A 20,549-nucleotide genomic window follows, 5' to 3' on the forward strand; every position below is an offset into this window, starting at 1 on the left:
CGCTGAGGCTCCACCCCTTCCGCAAGTAAGCTCCGCCCCATACCCCAAGCAATGCTCAACTTTGGCCTATGGGTTTCTTTGCTAGACCTGGTGCCAACACCACCAGGCACGGCTCCGCCCCTCTGGGCCTCTCCCTCTTGCACCTGCCTAAGCCCCGCCCCGCGCCCCGCCCCCAGGCCCCGCCCCTTCTTAAGGCCCCGCCCCTCGGTCGGCCTGTTTTCAGCGCCTGGGCGCCAGCTGCTACCGCCAAGGCGGCTATAGTGTTCGGAACTTGAGGTGATGGGACTTCCCGAAGAGCGGAGCCGGAGCGGCAGCGGGAGCGGGGCCCGGGAGGAGGCTAGGGCCCGGAACCCGGTGCGGAGCTGGTCTCCTCCGCCCGAGGTCAGCCGTTCGGCGCACGTCCCCTCGCTGCAGCGCTACCGCGAGCTGCACCGGCGCTCCTTGGAGGAGCCGAGAGGTGAGGCAGGGCCCGGGCGGGCCTGAGGGACGTCAGCTAGAAGAGAAGTGGGGGTTCACAGGAGAGGGAGTAATTAGGGGTGTTCCGTCGGGAAATGGAGGTTCCGTGAGGAGATGGAGGTTCCCTTGGGAAACTGGGGAGTTGGTAAGGAGATAGAGGTTCTGTTATGGAAGAATAGCGGTTCTTTAAGGAGATGGAAAAGGGGTTCCGGGAGGAGGGGGGTTCTCTGAGGCGAAGGAGGAAATGTCGTTCTGTAGGAAATGAGCGTCTCCTAGAAGTTGGGGGGTTCCTTTGCGACTTGGGGGTTTCGCAGGTTCTGTGAACGTCTGAAAATGTGAAAATGTCCTGAGAAGACAGTTCCTCATATGAACAGTCGGGCTCTTAGGTGCCAGGAGCGCCTTGAAAGGAGGCGGGCCACGAAGAGAACTTTCTTTACCGCTTTTCAGCCCAGCTCAGCCGAGTGCCTCCTGACACCTTTCGCCTGTGAGTTAGTCTCCACTGCTGAGGGGCACTCGAGTCCCATCCTGCCAATCCCCAAGTTAGTAATGGAGATCTATTTTTAGTATTTCAGAAATCTCGATGAAGACTACCATGTAAGACTGAACAAGTCACTAAAATATTGTCTTTAAAATAAAAAAAAATTAGGGCTGGGATTATAATAACTCCGTAATTCTGATAGGTAGTGCCATGTCTTTGAGACTCAAGCTGGGTAAGGGGTCACAGATGTAGCTGAATTGGAAGGCGGTATGATGCTGGCAGTGGGACATGCATGAACAATCTGGATTTAGATCTTGGCTCTGCCACTCATTTGCTCTTTGGTCTTGAGATTTTAAAACCTGTCTGAAATTCCTTTTCTTTATCTATAAAATAGAGGTAATAATACCTACCTTGAAGATTTGTTTGAGGGCTAAAATGAGTAGTAAGTGAAGTGTGCATTACAGAGTGCCTAATGCACAGCAGCTTTCACTAAATAGTGGTTAGTCTGATACCCATAAGAGCAATGGGGATGAAGCAACTGTTTAGTAAGCAAGATAAGATTAAATCAGGTGTAGAGCCGTTGATTGCTGCAGGCAATGTCCAAGTTTTAGTGCTCAGACCTCTTTTTTTTTTTTAGGTGTTTTTATAGATATCTGTTGACTAAATTTGTCTATATAGACCACCCCTTAGACAAATATTACACTTAATCTTTTAATTGACTCTTGTGGTTGGTAATTCTTTCCTTGTCAAGTTCCTACTCTTTACAAAAGATTTCAGAGTAGGCTTCCTTTAATAGGGAAATAAGCCAATATCTTTAAATAAAAACACAATCACATGGAAGTTTCATAAAACACACCTACAACACCACCTGTATCCACCAACTATCCCAGGATTCTGACTTCTTGGGATAACATTGTATTTTTGTTGGAATTCTCTAGGAATAAAATATAAAGGCCAATTCATATACTGGCTCTAAAGCAATATCATATCTTCATCTTTCCAATGGAGACTTCCTAGTTGGCTCTTAGAGAGGTGATCTTATCTATAGACTCACTTCCTAATCAGAGTTTACCTTCAGATTAGATAACTCCAGCTTGTTTCTTTTTCTTTCTTTCTTTCTTTCTTTCTAAAATTGAAGTATAGCTGATTTATAATGTGTTTGTTTCAGGTATACAGTTCAAAGTAGTTCAATTATTTACACATATGTCCATATTCAGACTCTTTTCCCTTATAGGTTATCACAAAACAGAGTATAGTCCTTGTGCTATACAGTAGGTTCTTGTTGGTTATCTATTTTATATATATTAGTGTGTGTGTGTGTGTGTGTGTGTGTGTGCGTGTGTGTGCGTGTGCTAAGTTGCTTCAGTTCTGACTCTTTGTGACCCTATGGACTATAGCTTGCCAGGCTCCTCTGTCCATGGGATTCTTCAGGCAAGAATACTGGAATGGGTTGCCATTTCCTCCTGCAGGAGATCTTCCTGACCCAGGGATTGAACCTGCATCTCTAGCATCTACTGTATTGGCAGGCAGGTTCTTTACCACTAGAGCTACCTGGGAAGCCTAGTACTGTGTATGTGTTAACCCCAAACTTCTAATTTATCCTTCCCCTCCTACCTCAGGCCTCTTTTCACTTCTCTTCCCTCTCTATATTTTTTCCTGTCATGAGTTCATGTTTCCCATGTTTTCATTTTTTTAAATTAAGGTAACATTATTTAAGCTCCCTGTATACAACATTGTATTTCTACTTCTGTGTACACTGTGATGTGATCACCACCAAAAATTTAGTTTCCACCCATCACCATACAGTTACCCTCTTTACTCATTTTACCCTCCCCACTTCACCTCTGGAAACCAGTAATCTGTTCTCTGTATGTGTGTTTGTTTTGTTTCATTTGGTTGTTCATTTATTTTGTTTTTTACGTTGCACATATGAGTGAAAGCATATGGTATTTGTCTTTGAATCTGTCTGAAATGGTAAGTTTTCATTCTTTTTATGGTTGAGTAATATTTATATTACTTCCTTGATGGCTCAGACAATAAAGAATCTGCCTGCAATGCAGGAGACCCAGGTTCAATATCCAGGTAAGGAAGATCCTTTGGAGAAGGGAATGGCAACCCACTCCAGTATTCCTGCCTGGAGAATCCCTTGGACAGAAGAGTCTGGTGGGCTACAGTCCACAGGGTCACAGAGAGTTGGACACTTGGAGACTGACACTTTTTTGGCTTTAATATTTGTATATTTATATAGGTAAATACATATCTCTATATATCACATCTTCTTTATCATTCATTTATCAGTGGACACTTAGGTTACTTCCATTCTTGGCTATTCACTGTAAACATAATAAACATAGGAGTGAATATATCTTTTCAAAATAGTGTTTCTGTTTTCTTAAGAAAAATACTCAGAAGTGAACTTGCTGGATCATATAATAGTTCTGTTCTTAATTTTTTGAGAAATTGCTAAGTGGCTGCAACAGTATGCACTCCCACCAAAAATGTATGAAGGCTCCATCTCTCCACATCTTTTTCAACACTTGTTTCTTACCTTTTTGATAATAGCCATTCAGATGTGTGTGAGGTGATATACCATTGTGGCTTTTCCTAATAACAAGTAATATTGAACATCTTTTCATGTATCTGTTGGCTATTAGTATGTCTTTGGAAAGATGTCTCTTCAGCACCTCTGCTCACTTTTTAATTGGGTTGCTTGTTATTTTGTTGTTGAGTTGTATGAGTTCTTTATATATTTTGGATGCTAACCCTTTATCCAATATATGATTTGCAAATACCTTCTCCCCAGTGATGAGCTATTACTGTCACAGTAACTCTTTTTGTGTATACTTAGCTTTGTATCCGGGATCTCACTTATGCTCTAGCCTCAAATTTCATAGGTCTGTAGAGCATTTTATTCCCATACCTTGATGTTATACCATATTTGACATTACTGTGAGTCAGATTTACCAATTTTCCCTTCCAAATCTGCTCTTCTTCCTAATATTCTAATCCCTGCCAATGGCACTATCCCAAATCTTATCCATCTGTATATCTTATTTATTTATAGGTTGCTAACTGCTTACTGGGCACAAATTCTGTTTGTTTGATGTAGAGACTGTTATCCCCATTTTTCAGAGAAGGAAACTGACACTTAGAGAGGTTAACTAAATTGAACAATGTCACAGAGGTATTTAGTGGTAGAGCTGAGATTTGAACTAACATAGTTTTGATTGCAGAATCTATACTGCCAGTAGCTATGCTAGTCTTCTTCCCTGATCCACAGTCTGCCTTTTATGAAATTCTATCAAATACTCTTTCCAAATATCTCTTAGGTTACCTTTTCTTCCATTTCTATAGACCCTTTTAATTCAAGGGAGCAGCCTTCTAATTGGTTCTCTCTCCCCTAGTCTCACTCATCTCCATTATTTCTGGTATATTTAGAATTAACTAAACACTATTAGACTGATAATGGAAATAGTGCTTTCATATGTTACTTCAAAAACTTTCAATAGTTCCCTATTTCCTACAGTTTAAAGTTAAAATTCTGCCTTTCTTTCAGAATCTCTGGATAACTAGCCTACCCCACCTTTCTGTTCTTATCTTCTGATACTCCCTACCGCATGCCCCTCATTCTATAACAGACCATTCTTGTTGATATGCTGTATCCACAGAAGTCCCTTTCCCATCACCATGGCTTTGCCCATTCCCTTCTATTCCTCTCTACCTAATCAACCTTCACCAGTTCCACAGAGCATTTCCTGATCATGCCAGTCCATTTTTATCTTTTCTAAACTTCAGTACTTAGAACATGTGCCAGAGAACCATCCAGAATTCAACAGCTCCATCATAAAAAAATAAAAGCAAGAACTAAATGATTATGCATTTCCCTGACATTCCAGTGGTTAAGATTCCATGCTTCCACTGTAGGGGGCACGAGTTCGATCACTGGTCATGGAACCATGCTGCCTATGGCCTGGCGGGCCAGAAAACAAAACAAAACTAAGTGATTATAAAACTCAGATTTCTTTACTTCTTGTTGATGGACATAAATGTGGTTCATATATGGTTTTACATAATCTGTACCTACCACTGTCACTTAAAATGTATTTTTTTGAGTATACACAAATTAAATGTGGTTCTAACAAGATGGACTTTAGAGTTAGATCTTATTTTGTATTCAGGTTACTTGCTGTGTGATTCTTGGGAGAGTTTCCTATGTGTCCTGAGCTTCAGTTTTCTCATGTATTAAAATCAAGATCATCAGAGGGCCATATAAAGATTAAATGAAATTAGCTCAATCCTTGGACATTAATGGCATTCATTAAAATGCCAATTCCCATTTGTTCTTTCATTAATGGCCATTTAGTATCCTATTGTATTACTACCAGTGATTAAAGAGATTTCATCTCTTCAGTTTTCATCAGTTTTTTCATTGTTGAGCTTTAGGGTTGTTTCTAGTTTTAAACTACTATAAATGGTGTTAGTATAAACATCTCTTGAGTAATCACTTTTTTTCCTGTGATATTATTTTCTTAGGGTGTGTTTCCCCAAAGTTAGCAGTTGAAAGAATATAAAACATTTTATGACTCTTGTCATGCATTGCCCTGCTGTTCAGTAACGTTGTGCTAATTTCCTACAATGCTGTTATCATATAATAGATCGGTTTTCTAGGATCACTTGGGCATTGAGTTTAATACTTTCTTAGTCTTTGCTGGTCTCAGAGGCATATAATGGCACCTTGGGGTTGATTTGATTTGGATTTCTTTAATTCATTGCAAGTTGTATAGAAAGAAAAGAAAGTGAAGTCACTTAGTCGTGTCTGACTCTTTGTGACCCAACGGACTGTAGCCTGCCGGGCCCTTCCGTCCATGGGACTTTCCAGACAAGAATACTGGAGTGGGTTTCTAATTCTTTCTCCAGGGGAATCTTCCCGACCCAATGATTGAACCCGGGTCTCCTGCATTGCAAGCAGACTCTTTACTGCCTGAGCCACCAGGGAATCTGGTAGCAAGATGTATACCATGTGATTTAGCTTTCAGTATATTCTGTCTTGTATACTCAAAAATATTTTATGTTTTAGTCTTATTGCTGCCAAAATCTTATCTCTCTGTGCACCAATGCCAAACAGAAATACGGAGACAGAGTTATGGAGGAGAAGGAAAGAATAGCTTTATTACTTTGCCAGGCAGAAGAGGAGCACAGTAGGCTAGTGCCTCAAGAACTATGCCTCCTCTCTGGTGAGAAGGGAAAGGTTATATAGTCAGGCGGGAGTATGTGATAAGGATCAAGGCAATAACAGTCTTGTATTCTTTCCTCTGCAAAGTTCAAAGGGGTGGGGTTCCTGACAAGATTGGATGTGTGGAGGGTCTTAGGTGGTCCAGTGTCCTAACCTTGACGAGCTTCTGTGGTCCTTTAATCTTGATGTTTTACTGCTATTCCTCCCTTGATGAGCAACTGTGATGCCATTTAGGTCATGGAGGCTGAATTCTTACGTATAAGAAGTGGGGGACAAACAGGCCTGTGTCCCCAGGAGTCCAACGGGGCCCTGCTCAGCATCATTATCTCTTTAATCAGACTGTATAAACTACATCATCCAACTTGAACAGGTCACTTTACTTCTATAAATTTGATTTCTTGATATCAGTAAAATGAGAGGCCGATAACCTCTAACTTTCCTTCCATTCTTATGGTTCTAAGTCTCTCTCTCCTCTAGCTTGTGATCCAGTACTTAGATTATCCTAGGTGTTCTGCAACAGCATGTTTAACCTGTTGAGTAACTTTTCTCCAGAGTAACCAGGCAAACGTTTCAATATTGTAAGTCTTCTCTGGTTAAAACCGTACAATGACTTAAAATTGCTCTTAGAAATGGAAACTGTTAGTTGCTCAGTCATGTCTGACTCTTTGTAACTCCATGAGCTGTAGCCTACCAGGCTCCTCTGACCATGGGATTTTCCAGGCAAGAATACTGGAGCGGGTTGCTGTTTCCTTCTCCAGGGGATCTTCCTGACTCAGGGATTAAACCCAGGTCTCCTGCATTGCAGGCAGATTCTTCACCATATGAGCCATCAAGGAAGCCTATTGCTGTTAGGCTCAAATTCTCTGTGCTTAGAAGGATTGCATGTTATCTGCCTAGTTTATGCCTTATTTTCTGCTATTCTTTCTCTTATTCTCAGTGCTTCAGCCTGAAGGAATTCCTCTTAACGTATCCCCATGGTTCTTTTCTGTCCCATAGTAATGTTTTTCCTGGTGGGAGAGTGAAGAAAAACTCCTATTCATCTTTCAGACTTTAGCAACAGTGTCTTCCTCAGGGAAGTTCAAATCTTGACTTAGTAAATGTGTAAATAGATATCACTAAGTCATGTCCAACTCTTTGCAACCCCATGGACTGTAGTCTGCTAGGTTCCTCTCTCCATGGGATCCCCAGTCAAGAATACAGGAGTGGGTTGCCATGCCCTCCTCCAGGGGATCTTCCTGATTCAGGAATTGAACTTGGGTCTCCTGCTTTGCAGGCAGATTCTTTACCCACTGACCCACCTTGGGCAAATTATTTAGCCTCTCTGAGCCTTGATTTTCAAACCAATAAAATAAGAATGAAAAACCCTACCTCCTACGGTTGTGGTAAGAACTAAATGAGATAATGCATTTAAAGAGTTTAAAAGCCACATCTGGTACTTAGCAAATAACACTTGGGCAAATAGTAGTAGGAGAAAGAGATGTTCATTAAGTAATTGCTAAGAGTGAATGAACAAATTTTTCCTTGTCATGGAAGGCTTTGTGGGTAAAGGATTTCTTCCTTTCTCTAAAGTTACTGATTAACTACAATGTACTAGGCATTGTGATAGGCACTGGTTACAGTTTGAATAGATGGTGAAAAATAGCGTGGATATTTTGAGAAGGGAGGAAAGAAACTTGAGTCAAGATTCAGCCCATGGGAGTAAAGATGGTTTAAGAGTGTGGTGGATGTTAAGATTTGAGAGGTAGAAGAGGGACCCAGGTGATAGGTCCTAGAGTACAGGGCAGAGAAATTGTGACTTGGTGCTATGCATAGAATGGTAAGCCATCTGAGGATAAATGTGCCTCAGAAGCTAAATGATGTCTGGTCTTTCTTTTCTGTTGTAGAGTTTTGGGGAGACATTGCCAAGGAATTTTACTGGAAGACCCCATGTCCTGGTCCATTCCTTCAGTACAACTTTGATGTGACTAAAGGGAAAATCTTCATTGAATGGATGAAAGGAGCAACTACCAACATCTGCTACAACGTACTGGATCGAATTGTCCATGAGAAAAAACTTGGCGATAAAGTTGCTTTTTACTGGTAAAAACACCTATCTTATAGCCTGTGGCAGATAAAAAGTCACCCTGACATTTATATAGCATTTTATAGTTCACAAAGTACCTTAAAAATCCATGCATTTGATGCTTACAACAACCCAGAAGAATAAGCAAAGTATCATTAACTTAATGTCTCAGGTGAGGAAAAATACCTCAAGTTAAATGACTTCCCTAAAATCATGTAACTAGTATGTGACAGAACTGACATTCAGAATCAAGTGTCCTGACTTCTAGTTTAGGGTTTTCGACTTGTAGTTGGAGAGGAACAATGTGAGGGGGTAAATGGAAGCAAAAAGGACTCTGTTGTTTTCTTATTCTTGCTTTGGGATAAAACTGGATTTTGGATTTTTTGCTGCCACCACCACTGTTATCATCATTACCTTTGATTGAGCTATATGCCAGATACTATGCTCAAGTGCTTCACACATATTATCCTATTTGATGCTCACAACAACTAAAAATATATTATTTATTTTCCTCATTTTACATATATGAAAATGAAATTCTGAGATGTAAATAGATGACTTATTTGAAGTTAAACAGCTAGTAATAAGGACTGATATTCATATCTTGGTAGCACAGTTTCAGAGTTTATACTCTTAACCATGACATTATACTATCCTTCTAATTTCTTATACAAGCCTCTCAACAGTTTTGCAAGTTAGGTATTTTTAGCCCAATTTTATAGCTGAAGAAATGAAGCATGCATCTCTGCTTCATAGTGAATAAGGTCATAGAGTGAGTAACTGGTGGAGCCAGGGTTCAAACCCAAGTCTGTCTGATTCCTTGTTTTTAACACTCAGCCATGCTGACTCCTCCACTGAAACTAACACCCCCTCTTCCTAGCAACATAGCTTAGAGGAGGTGTTACTAAACTGAACCTGAAATAGGACCTTGAAGTTCCAGTTATCGGGGTGTTTTTGCCACCAACCATAAGCACTTTGAGAATTAATGTTTCTTTTTTAAATGAGCCAGTAGAAGAATATTGGTATTTCATGGATGCATTAAATTTGTAGTCAGTAAAACATTGCCCAGTTTGTGTGATGTATTAAGAAAAACCCTAACCTGAGAGATAGGAAATTCAGTTTTTCACTCTAACTCTGCTACCCACTTGCTATGTAACCATAGGCAAGGCATTTAACTCTCTGAGAGTCAATTTCCTTGTCCATAAAATGGGGGTAATATTAAATCCCACCCTTGCCTTATAACTGGATTGTTAGGAGAATCAAATATGATTTAGTAAAAGCATTCATTTATTTATTGGGAAACACTGTACAAATGTGAGTGGTCTGTTATCATATTACCATTGCTCAGGTTGGGGTCACTTTGCCACTGAAATTCACAGTCCATTATGCCTTTGAGACTTTGTTTAGCTCCTGCCATGAGACTTTATGCTTGAGCTCCAGCTGACACTTGGGCCTATCTCCTAGGTTCTTCAGAGATCAGAAAACCTTTAAAGATCTGGATAGGAGATACTTTTGTCTGAATTTGTCCCCTGGTTTAAAATCAAGTGCATGATGAAAGACTGAAAAGGCACAGGCCAGAATTGTTTATTCAGTGGATATTGCTGCAGAATCCTGAGGCCCTTCTTTCCAGTTCCCCTACCATCTGTACTTGAACAGAGCCTGTCTTTCCACGTATGTAAAATGAAAGGAGTAGATTAGATCAGTGTTTTCCCAAGAATGCTTTTGGAACTACTAATTGCTAGACATATTAGCAGGAACTTTTTTTTTTCCCGAGCAGGAGCTTCTTGATTCATGAAAAAAAAAAACAGACTGAGAAGCACTATATAATAAATTACCTTTCCGGGATTTCCATTGTGTATTGATACAGTAAAGGCTCCAAGAAGTCCTACAGTAAAGATACCTGATTAATTTTAACATGGGATTTCTAAAGTTTATTTGAGCCCCAAACATTTTTTATAGCATGCGATTAACATCACAAGAAGCAGTATTCCATGAAACACTGATTTATGAAGCACTCGATATATAGTCTCTACATTTACTTCTTGTGCAAAATTCTGTAACTCTGTAACAAGACATTTTTACTCCATTTTTACATTGGTCAGTCAACCAATAAGAATTTTAAAGATATTGAGTACTCAGCCCTATGAGTGTTATGGTATAGGGGTAAGAAGAGTGGAAGACAAGTACCACATGGGCCATTATTATTCAAGTCTCAATCTGCAAATAAATCACATTTGTTAAAAGAAAGTAAAGTGCAAATATCCCAGATATTTGTTTACTTCCCTTTTTTACCTCTATATTTTTAAAATAATATGCTTATACTGCAATTGCTTTTTTTTAAAGAAAGCATTGACTTCCTTTTATGATAGATGAGAATTCAGTTCTTAAATACTACTCCAACTTCTTTCTCTTAATCTCAACGTAATTATACCTCTATTTTTTAGTTAATTTAAAATCAGTGCTTATTTTAGAATAATATATGATTGTATTTCCTTTTATATAAAGGTTTTTGTTTTCAAAGAAGTTAAAAATCACCTAAAATTTTCTTATACCATTTGCCTTTATCATATACTCAATATTTTTCAAACTATCATATAATTTATTCCAGGAAGTTCTCTTTTTCCCCTTGGCCCTAGAGCCTACCTTGTTTCTGCTCTAATTTTTATTAATGTTTTTAAAGTGACATCTTTTCAGTGATTTGCTCCAGTTGATACACTTCTTATGGAGCCATAGTATGACTTTCTTTTCAGCCTAGACATTTAGATAACTGAAGTGGCTTTCTTTTCTTTTTTCTGAGCAAACTCCTGGAAATAGTGAAAGACAGGGAAATCTGGAGTGCTGCAGTCCAAGAGGTCACAACGAGTTGGGCACAACTTAGCAACTGAGCAACAACAACATAGTGGCATTAGAAAATCACATTTAGGGCATATCTTATATACATACTGAAATAATTCACAAACGAAGTACTTCAGTTAGCCAAAATAGAACACTATTAAGGAAGAGTTTGGCTTTTAACTTTTGACTTGACACATTGTAAATATTCATGGAATAACAGTATTTTTAGAATTTGAAGTGATTGTTTTATTAGAATCCATCTAGGCCAACTGTCTTTACAGATGTAAAGGGTTTATGCAGGGGTCAATTTATTCATTAAATATTTATTAAGGACTTACTACGTACCAGGCAATATTCTGAACAAACAAACAAACTCTCTACCCTCTTGGAAGTTATGTTCCAGCTTAAGGAGACAGACAAACAAATCAATAAATATATGACAGGTAGTGATAAGTGCTGTAGAAAAATACAAAGCAGTTTAAGGAACAAGGAATGACAATGAAAAATGGGGATTGATATCGGTGGCCCTCTCTGATAAAGGTGACATTTGAGCAGCAATATGAAGGAAATGCAAAATGTCATGCATATAGTTGGTTTGGGAAAGGAAACTATTCCAGGTACATGGAGGAGTAAGTGTAGAGGCCCTGGGACAGGAGTGTTCTGCTACCTAGTGTGTTTGAATACTAGCTAGGAAGTTAGCATAGCTGAAGCAGTATTAGTTAGAAAAACAGAGTGATAGGGAATGAGGTGAGCAGGACACTAGATTGTATAGATTGAAAGATTTGGGTTTTTTTTTCACAGTGAAATGGGAAACCACTGGACAATCTTGAGCATAGAAGTGACAGTGATTTGACTTATGTTTAGAACCTGTCTTTATGTTGAGAATAGACCGTCGAAGGGCAAGATTAGAAGCATGGAGACTTATGAGGCTATTATAGAAATCCATGTGAACAGTGATAGTGATTGAAGGTGCTTAGAAGTGGTCAAAATCTGGATCTGTTTTGAGTGAAGAGCCCATGGAATTTGCTGACTTGAATTGGATGTAAGGTGTGAAAGAAAAGGGAATCAAGATTGTATTCAACAGTGGTGAGGTCCAGGACTGGGACATCTTGACTATTTTTGGACACCTATGAAAATATTTTATGCAGGGGAGTGATGTCACAGCTGGGCTCAAGAAGATTAATCTGGATTCATATGGAAGTGAGAATATAAAGGCAGAGAGCTGAGAGTTTTGTTACTCAAGGTAGAGATGCCTAAACTGAGATATTAGTTGTGGGAATGGAATTGAACAATAAAATTTTACAGTAATTTAGGGGAGAGAAACCGATATAGGTAACTGGTTGTATAGATGCAGGAGAGACAGGCAAAGAAAGTAAGAGAAGAGTCAGTTGTTCCCTCAGTCTTTCTAGTACTTTACCTCTTTCAAAGGCACGTAGTCATCTGATCCAAAGGCTAAATTTACCCTCTAGACAAGACTATGGTTTCAACCTCTCTTGTACTTTCTCCCCCCCTACCATGACAGATAGGGGTGTTAGTGGGGATTTATGTGTATATGTATGAGAAAAAAATCAATGACAAAGTTATTAGAATAGTCATTCACAGAAAGATAGTCAGTGAGGGACATTAGAGGTGGCTTTGGGAGTGGGGCCTGACTAGTTAAAGGGATACTGGCAAACAGTGAGAGATTGGAGGATTAAGTAAAGAGTTTCTGAGGAGAGGGTAGAAAGAGAGGTTGGTGGTTGTTTTTCTGGTGAGTTATACAAGCTGCTCAGTCTCTAGGTTATTCCAGGAGAGGAGCCCAATCTCTCAAGCCCCCAGAATTTGGTTTAGTCCCTTCCTTCTACTTTTTGCTTTGGATTGCCTCTGGTTATCATTATCTCTGAAACATCTTCTACCTCAGTCTCAACTGAAGTCTCTTTCCACAGGCTCTGGCTATTTTTCAATGCTTCCTTAGAAACTTCTGAGAAGCAGGTGTCTTTAAGAGTGACCTCAGGGCAAAGGCTCTGCTTTCAGGATCCCTGTATGTTCCCAAATATGAATTCGAAAGTATGTTATTTAGAGCTCTCCAGATCCTTGTGGGGTATGAGTGAGTGTGTGTACTTGAGGAGATGGGGATGGTTGAAAAGAGGAGATGAGCCCATGGTCTAGCAAGGAGAAGACTGTCAAGGTAACATGGAAAACCACAGCTCTAAAATGTGTTGTCTTAGCATTCATGTCCAAGGACTCTATTCATTATCTAGGTCCATGACCTGGAGTTCATTTCAGTGAACTTTTTTGTTCTCTGTATCTTCACTAGTTTCACAATAGTGTATTTACTTATTAAAATATACCATTTGACCCTTGAACAATGTGAGTTTAAACTGCATGGGTCCACCTATAATGCAAATATTTTTCAAATGTAAATTCTACAGTACTGCATGGTCTGTGGTTGATTGAATCAGCAGATATGGAGGAATCAAGGATATGGAGAGGCAACTGTAAGTTATAAGCAGATTAACCCCCATGTTGTTCAAGAGTCAACTGTACTTGCTAAGGAAAAACATTCATTGAGAAGGAAGATGACCTCAGACCATTCCCTTCCTCTCTCTGGGCCTTCCCTTTGTGGGAATGATGGGAGGTGAACTACTGATATTCTGCAATGCCCCTTCCTACACTGATGTGTCAGGATTCTATGATTGTTTGAAAAGGAAGTGGTTCTTAGAAGTTCTGTTGCAACCTGTAGTGGCTCTATGGTGACTCAGTATGCAGGCTGGTCTTCTGTTGATACGGTGAAGAAAAGGATTTTAGAAGGTTTGAGGTGAAGAGGCTGAGGAAGAGTCTACTCCCCTTGCCTGGTAACATGAACACTTTAGCACAAATACTTTAAACTAATGGGAGGTATGTGGGGAAATAACTATGCTGGGAACAGTCTGTCTCCACTTGAATCAGATGGGCAGATTGTGGAGGAGGGCAGGGGGATTTCATGTTTAAGGTGTATCGTTAATTTTCTTCTCTTACTTCTCCCTGAGTTTTATGACCATTGATGCCTTAAAGAGCAATAAGTGGTGAAAATGAAACAAGTAGGCTGTGCTGTCCAAGACATTAGTCACTTTTTAGAAGTAGGTGGGATCTGAATAACATGTATAATAATAAATAGAATATGTTATATATTAATATATTATTATATGTACTAACATATGTAAGAATAAGTATGTAATAACTGGAGACTGTCTTGAGGCCTGACACAAGTGTCCTGAGCCACGTCAGCTACCTGTGTTTGTGTCTGGGCTGACTTCTTATACACGTGTATTGAGTAAACATTTAATGAAGAGAATGACTTTACATAATGCCTTTTTATGAGCCTTCTTAATCTCACTATAAACAGAGGTAAACAGGATACTTGCTAAAGTTACTTCCGTCACTGATCTTCAGAATTTCTATCACAAATCTAGGGAACTGCAGTGGCAAGGCAGCAAGGAGGAAAGTTGGGGAAAGAAGAGGAACCCAGTACTGGCCTCTTGCCCTTGATGAGAGCTGGTAGTTAGGTAGGGGCACAGGTTCTTGCCTTTGGACAGCCTCACATTTACAACAGTAAATACAGAAGGCTTAGAGTTGTCTGCCTTTTCCTGGATTTGGTATGAAAGAGTTGGGTCACTGGTAATGATACTTATTGTTTGATAATCATACTTTAAACCTTTATGAGAATTTGAGACTCCCAGACCTTTGAGGTCCACTTCCTGTACAAAGCAGGAGTTGTAGCCCCTGAATCTTCATTCCCAACAATTCTTATAAGTGATCATTCTGATTCTGAAACACTACCAAAACCACAGAGTTCACACAATACCTATCACCTTGTTAGGCACCTCTGTTACCAAATTCTTAGGTATATCCCCTCCCTGTAACTTTATCCCTACTTATGCTCTTCCCATGGTCTTAATCCTATGTTCTGGGGTCACATAGCATAATCCCATTCTTTTTTCCATGAGACATCTCTTTAGGTATTTGAAGTCAGTTATTATACCCCTTTGCCAAGCTGAAGGTAGGAATCTAAATCTAGAAGATGCCTCGAAGATGCCTTCCATTGTTTCCCCATCTTCTTGCCATGAAGTGATGGGAGCAGATGTCATAATCTTAGTTTTTTGAATGTTGAGTTTTAAGCCAGTTTTTTCACTCTCCTCTTTCTCTTTCATCAAGAGGCTCTTTAGTTCCTCTTTGCTTTCTGCCATAAAGGTTGTATCATCTGCATATCTGAGGTTATTGATATTTCTCCTGGCAAATAAAGAACTTAGTGCTTGGCAAACAATATACTAGCTATTTTTATGATTATGCCAATTAAACTAATGGGAGGTATGTGGGGAAATAACTATGCTGGGAACAGTCTGTCTCCACTTGAATCAGATGGGCAGATTGTGGAGGAGGGCAGGGGGATTTCATGTATAAGAGAATGGAGTCAAGAAATAAAGGTGGTTTTTTTTGGTCTGAGCACTGGAAAAATATAATTTCCATTAGTTGAGTTGGAGAAGAAACCGGGAGGAAAAGCTTTGAGGAAGGATCAGAAATTTGTGTTCATATACAGCTGTAAAATTGCAGCTGTGACATGTGTTAGGTAGCCAATAAAGAATTTGAAGTAGAGATATGATATATCAAGAGTTACACTTTGAAAATATCACTCTCTTGATCGTGTATATATTTTTAAAAAAATAATAATAACACCCCCCTCACCCCCCACCAAAGCCTATTCACGGATCTGCAGGCAGAGGTGCTAACCATTGCTTTATGACCTTTGGCAAGTGATGAAACCCTTCTGAGCCTCAGTTTCCTGACCTTTCAAATGGGAATAGCAAATCTTGTCCTGCCAGATTCAAAAAATTCCTACAAGGATTAGCTGAGTTGAAAGACAAGAAAACACACCGAAAATGTATGTTATTATGAATTGGTGCTAATACTTACATATTCACACATATTACACACATCTAAGGGTATTATTAGGCAGAAGGATTCAGGACTGGCAGCCACACATGACTTCTATACTTTCCAAAACATCCTTCTTTCCTCTGATGAGCGTAGCCTCTTTTCTCAAACTTGGCTCAGAATCCACAGTTTCTAGGAAGGATTTCATGATTGATCATGTTTAACTTATTTCTTTGCATCCTTTTTGTTAATTTCCTACTTCTGTGTTTTCTTGTTCCCCTTGGTTGCTGTTTCCCAATATTGGCCTGATATGGTGGGTGGTTTAGATCTCTCTAATTAGAGATTTTAAGCATCTGAAAGTAAGGAATAATCTCTTACTCCCTTACTTTCGTAATTTGGCAAACAGAAGGCGCTGATCGTTGGGTGGCCACTCTGGCGAAGATCATCCATTTCCAGTCCTCTGTGGCTTGGGAGTTTAGTAAGTAAAAAGTTTTGAAGTAGGGGAAGAACCTTTAGTCTAGGAACCTCTCCAACTCTTCTTTACCTACAGAATAAAATTTAAACTAAACATTTGCGGCCTTATATATGTATGACCCGTCTCTAGCCTGTATTATTAATCTTTAAAGTTTTGAAACATTCTTAAACTGATAGAAAAGTTACAAGTACAGCTCTTTCTCAGTTACCAGGGCCTGTATTTAAGCAGAGGCAGGAATGTGGAGCTGACAGGCCAGTGGCCTGGTGCTGGGTCTGTAGCAAAATGTGACCTGTTTATAACCCTTTAAATCCCACTTCAACCAAGAGGTGAAGTTAATCAGTGAATCTGGGGCTCTGAACACACATGGAGTCTGGAGGGTCAGCTTTCTCTGGCCAATAGCTGCTGCTGCACACCTCTATTTGGAAGCAACACCTTGCTGCAGTGACTCATCTGCATCCAGGGGCTGCACAAGGGCAAATTAAAGCTGGATTACCTGGGCCTGACTGTCAAGGGTTTTTTGGAGATATCTTCATGCTTGCCTTGGCTGAGTCCATCTACCTCGCCCGAGTGCTGATCTGCCAGCACCATATCAGAGTCTGTAAGCAGGTAGTGAACATAGAATCCTTCATTGTCTGCGAGGCCTCCCTGGAAGACATTTGTCTTTTTCCCCTTTTATCCTTACCAGGAGGCCTCATAAAGAGGAAGGAAAAGAAAGGCCAACCTGGTGCTGGACCTGGCAATAAAGAGCAAGTTTAAGCTTGTCCATTACCACCTGGACTGGTGAATTGTCTAATTTTCTAGTCAGATAATAAAACAGGATCAACACTTAAAGAGAAAAAACAAAGGAAAAAATGTACATGAAAATTGCATGTACAGTACAAATAGCTTTTTTCTTGAACCATTTGAGTAAGATGCAAACCTTGAATAGTATACATTTCCAACAAAGACTTTCTCCTGTATAACTGTAATACAGCTATCAAAATCAGGAAATCAGTACTGATCCACCATTATTATCTAATCTTCAGATTTGACGGAAGTTTTGACAGTTGTCTTAATAATGTCCTTAATGGCAGAAGGATCTAGTTCAGAATCACGCATGATGTGCAGTGGTCGTGTCTTTTTAGTCTCCTTCAATCTAGAATAGTCCCTTAGTCTTTTCTGGGTTTTCATGGCCTTGACATTCTATCATTTCAATCTTATAGGCTACAAAATACAGCTTAAGGGTCTAAATTGAATTGGCTGATCTTTCATTTTATACCAATGATTGAGATTTTTAAAAATATATGAATTTTTCAGCAAGGACTTCCAAAGAGTTGCCTGTTTAAAATTGTATGAAGTAAGGGTTGCTGCTTCTGCTGCTGCTAAGTCACTTCAGTTGTGTCCGACTCTGTGCAACCCCATAGACGGCAGCCCACCAGGCTCCACCATCCCTGAGATTCTCCAGGCAAGAATACTGGAGTGGGTTGCCATTTCCTTCTCCAATGCATGAAAGTGAAAAGTGAAAGTGAATTCGCTCAGTTATGTCTGACTCTTCACCACCCCATGGACCGCAGCCCACCAGGCTCCTCCATCCATGGGATTTTCCAGGCAAGAGTACTGGAGTGGGTTGCCATTGCCTTCTCCGAAGTAAGGGTACTTTTGTGCAAATTCATACATTGAATTAGAGGTAAACAGTAATCTAGGTCTGGTGACCCAAATATTTACCTGAGGATATTGTTAATAATCCAGATTCCTAGATCCCACCCAGCCTATTGAATCAGAATTTTCAGAGGATAAAATTTCTGACTTGTATTTTTTAAACTTCCTCACAAGTTTTTGATATGGTGGGCAGTGGCAGGATCTCTTTGAAAAGTAATTATTTATGTTAGTGATCTAATACCCAGAAGAATTTTGATGTGTAACTCTTCCTACATTTTAAAGTTCAGATTTAAACATTTTATCAAAAGATTAAATCACTGCAAAGAATCTAATTTCTAATGTGTTTTTATTGTATATATATATATATGTTATATATCTTTTTCAAAATCTTGAAGCTGCACATTTAGCTCATATAATTTATAGATAATGTTCATCATATAACCTAATTTGTACAGACAGTTCTGTCAACATGTCACTCCTTTTAATATTGATTTCTTATAGAAGCTCTCTGGTTTGCTTCCTTGGGGCTCTCCCTGTGAATTTATGCAATCTCAAATTGTCCTTTTGTTTGGCACTCTAGAGGTGTTTTTTTTTTTGAACCTCAGCATTGTATAGGCATAATAAAGTTTGGGATAAAAGAGAGACATGGCATTTTTTTGTAAAGTGGGAGAAAGAAAGTGGGAAAGGAAAACCAACTTAGATCACTATTAGGAAAGAGTACATATGAAAGTTGAAACTCTGGACACTTACTCTCTTAAAACTTTTCCTGCTCAGGTACCCATGCTGCTGCTGCTGCTAAGTCGCTTCAGTCATGTCCGACTCTGTGCGACACCATAGACGGCAGCCCACCGGGCTCCCCGATCCCTGGGATTCTCCAGGCAAGAATACTGGAGTGGGTTGCCATTTCCTTCTCCAATGCATGAATGTGAAAAGTGATAGTGAAATCGTTCAGTCGTGTCCGACTCTTAGCGACCCCATAGACTGCAGCCTACCAGGCTCCTCCGTCCATGGAATTTTCCAGGCAAGAGTACTGGAGTGGGGTGCCATTGCCTTCTCCACAGGTACCCATAGGAATAGAGTACTATACCTTAAAAATTACTAATTTAAGCTATATCTACCTAAATAGCAAAGAACTATTGACATGAATCTTTTTGCATGTGTCTGTTATACTTGAGAGACTTGTTGTACATGTAGTGTGTTGTCCCTGGCGGTTCTTCCCACTCACTTTTTCTAACCTAGGCATATTCTCATCTAAGGCAGCATTCCAAATACAGTGGTAATAAAGGAGCTGAGAGGGCTGCCCTCATTCATTTATTTTGGGGGAGACTAGCATGGTAGGAACAACTGGATGATAGGAATGAGTATCATTTTCCTCCTGTAAGAAGGCATGTAGGCATTGGGAGAAAGGTTACCTTCTATACTAGCCCAGGCCTGCCTTCTCAACAGAGAAGATGTGTAGAAACCACCTGGCACCAAAGCCACTTTGGCCAAGGGGAACAGGCGCAAGGTCTCTGGCTCAAGGCCTAAAAATAGCTGGCAGGAGAACAGGGTGTATTAATAGCTCAGATTGCAAAGCATGTGTCCCATAGCCTGAACCTCATATTCAGGGGCTTCTTCCAGTCTCTTTCATGGCATAGAGTCCAGGATTGAGTCCATTGTAGGGGCTCAAGAAACTTTTCTAGATATGTTTCCAAATCCCATTCCACAAGTTTTAAACTTTTCCCCTCTGTCTACCATTTCCCACTGTCTGTTTAGCATCTGTCTTCTTCATTTGTATCCTCTGTAATCCCCTCTTTCCTTCCACGTTTCCTCACTCTGATCAGCCTAGATCTGGCTGATCATGTAACCAGAGAAGTTTATTCATTCATTCTTTTATCTACTCATTTCATAGTTATGTATTAAGTGCCTACTATGTGTCAAACTTTATGCTAGGCACTGAGGAGGAAACAGATAAAAAGATATCCTGTCTGCCTTTAAGAAACTCACAATCCAGTGAGGGAAACAAGTGTATACTATGACTATAATGCTAAAAATAAATAAATGCCAAGTCTTTAGGTAAATAGAGACAGTATGAATGAATGGACAGTATGAATGAATGAATAGTGCTAAGGTACAATCTTTCAGGAAAGAAAGATTTGTAAAGATGTCTATTTTTTCCAAATTATTCTATGTGCTTATTGCAGTTCCAGTCAGAACTGGAATTAAGTTTTTAAAATTTGAGATATAATTCATAACATACAATTTGCCCATTTAAAGCACACCTCAGTGATTTTTGGCATATTCGCAGAGTTGTACAAACATCATCACAATCTATTTTAGAACATTTTCACCACCCCCAAAAAAAACCTCATACTCATTAGCACTCACTCTTCATTTTCTTCCAACTTTCCTTGCCATCAGGCCTAGGCAATCACTAATCTATTTTTTGTCTCTATTCTGGACAGATCATATGAATGAAATCATACAATATGTGACCTTTTGT

General features: G+C 39.6%; 1 protein-coding gene across 2 annotated transcripts in view; it reads left to right on the forward strand.

Annotated features, from left to right (window-relative positions):
- The first annotated feature begins 213 nt into the window (after window positions 1-213).
- Window positions 214-20,549, forward strand: part of ACSS2 (acyl-CoA synthetase short chain family member 2) — a 43,033-nt gene continuing 22,697 nt past the window's right edge. For both annotated transcript variants that reach the window (XM_004014514.5, XM_004014513.5), the window contains exons 1-2: window positions 214-457; window positions 8,051-8,246. In XM_004014514.5, the coding sequence (XP_004014563.2) occupies window positions 280-457; window positions 8,051-8,246 (374 nt within the window). In that variant the 5' untranslated portion in view covers window positions 214-279. The remainder of the gene's footprint in view (window positions 458-8,050; window positions 8,247-20,549) is intronic.

The sequence above is a fragment of the Ovis aries genome, chromosome 13 (assembly GCF_016772045.2).
Source record: "Ovis aries strain OAR_USU_Benz2616 breed Rambouillet chromosome 13, ARS-UI_Ramb_v3.0, whole genome shotgun sequence".
NCBI lineage: Eukaryota > Metazoa > Chordata > Mammalia > Artiodactyla > Bovidae > Ovis > Ovis aries.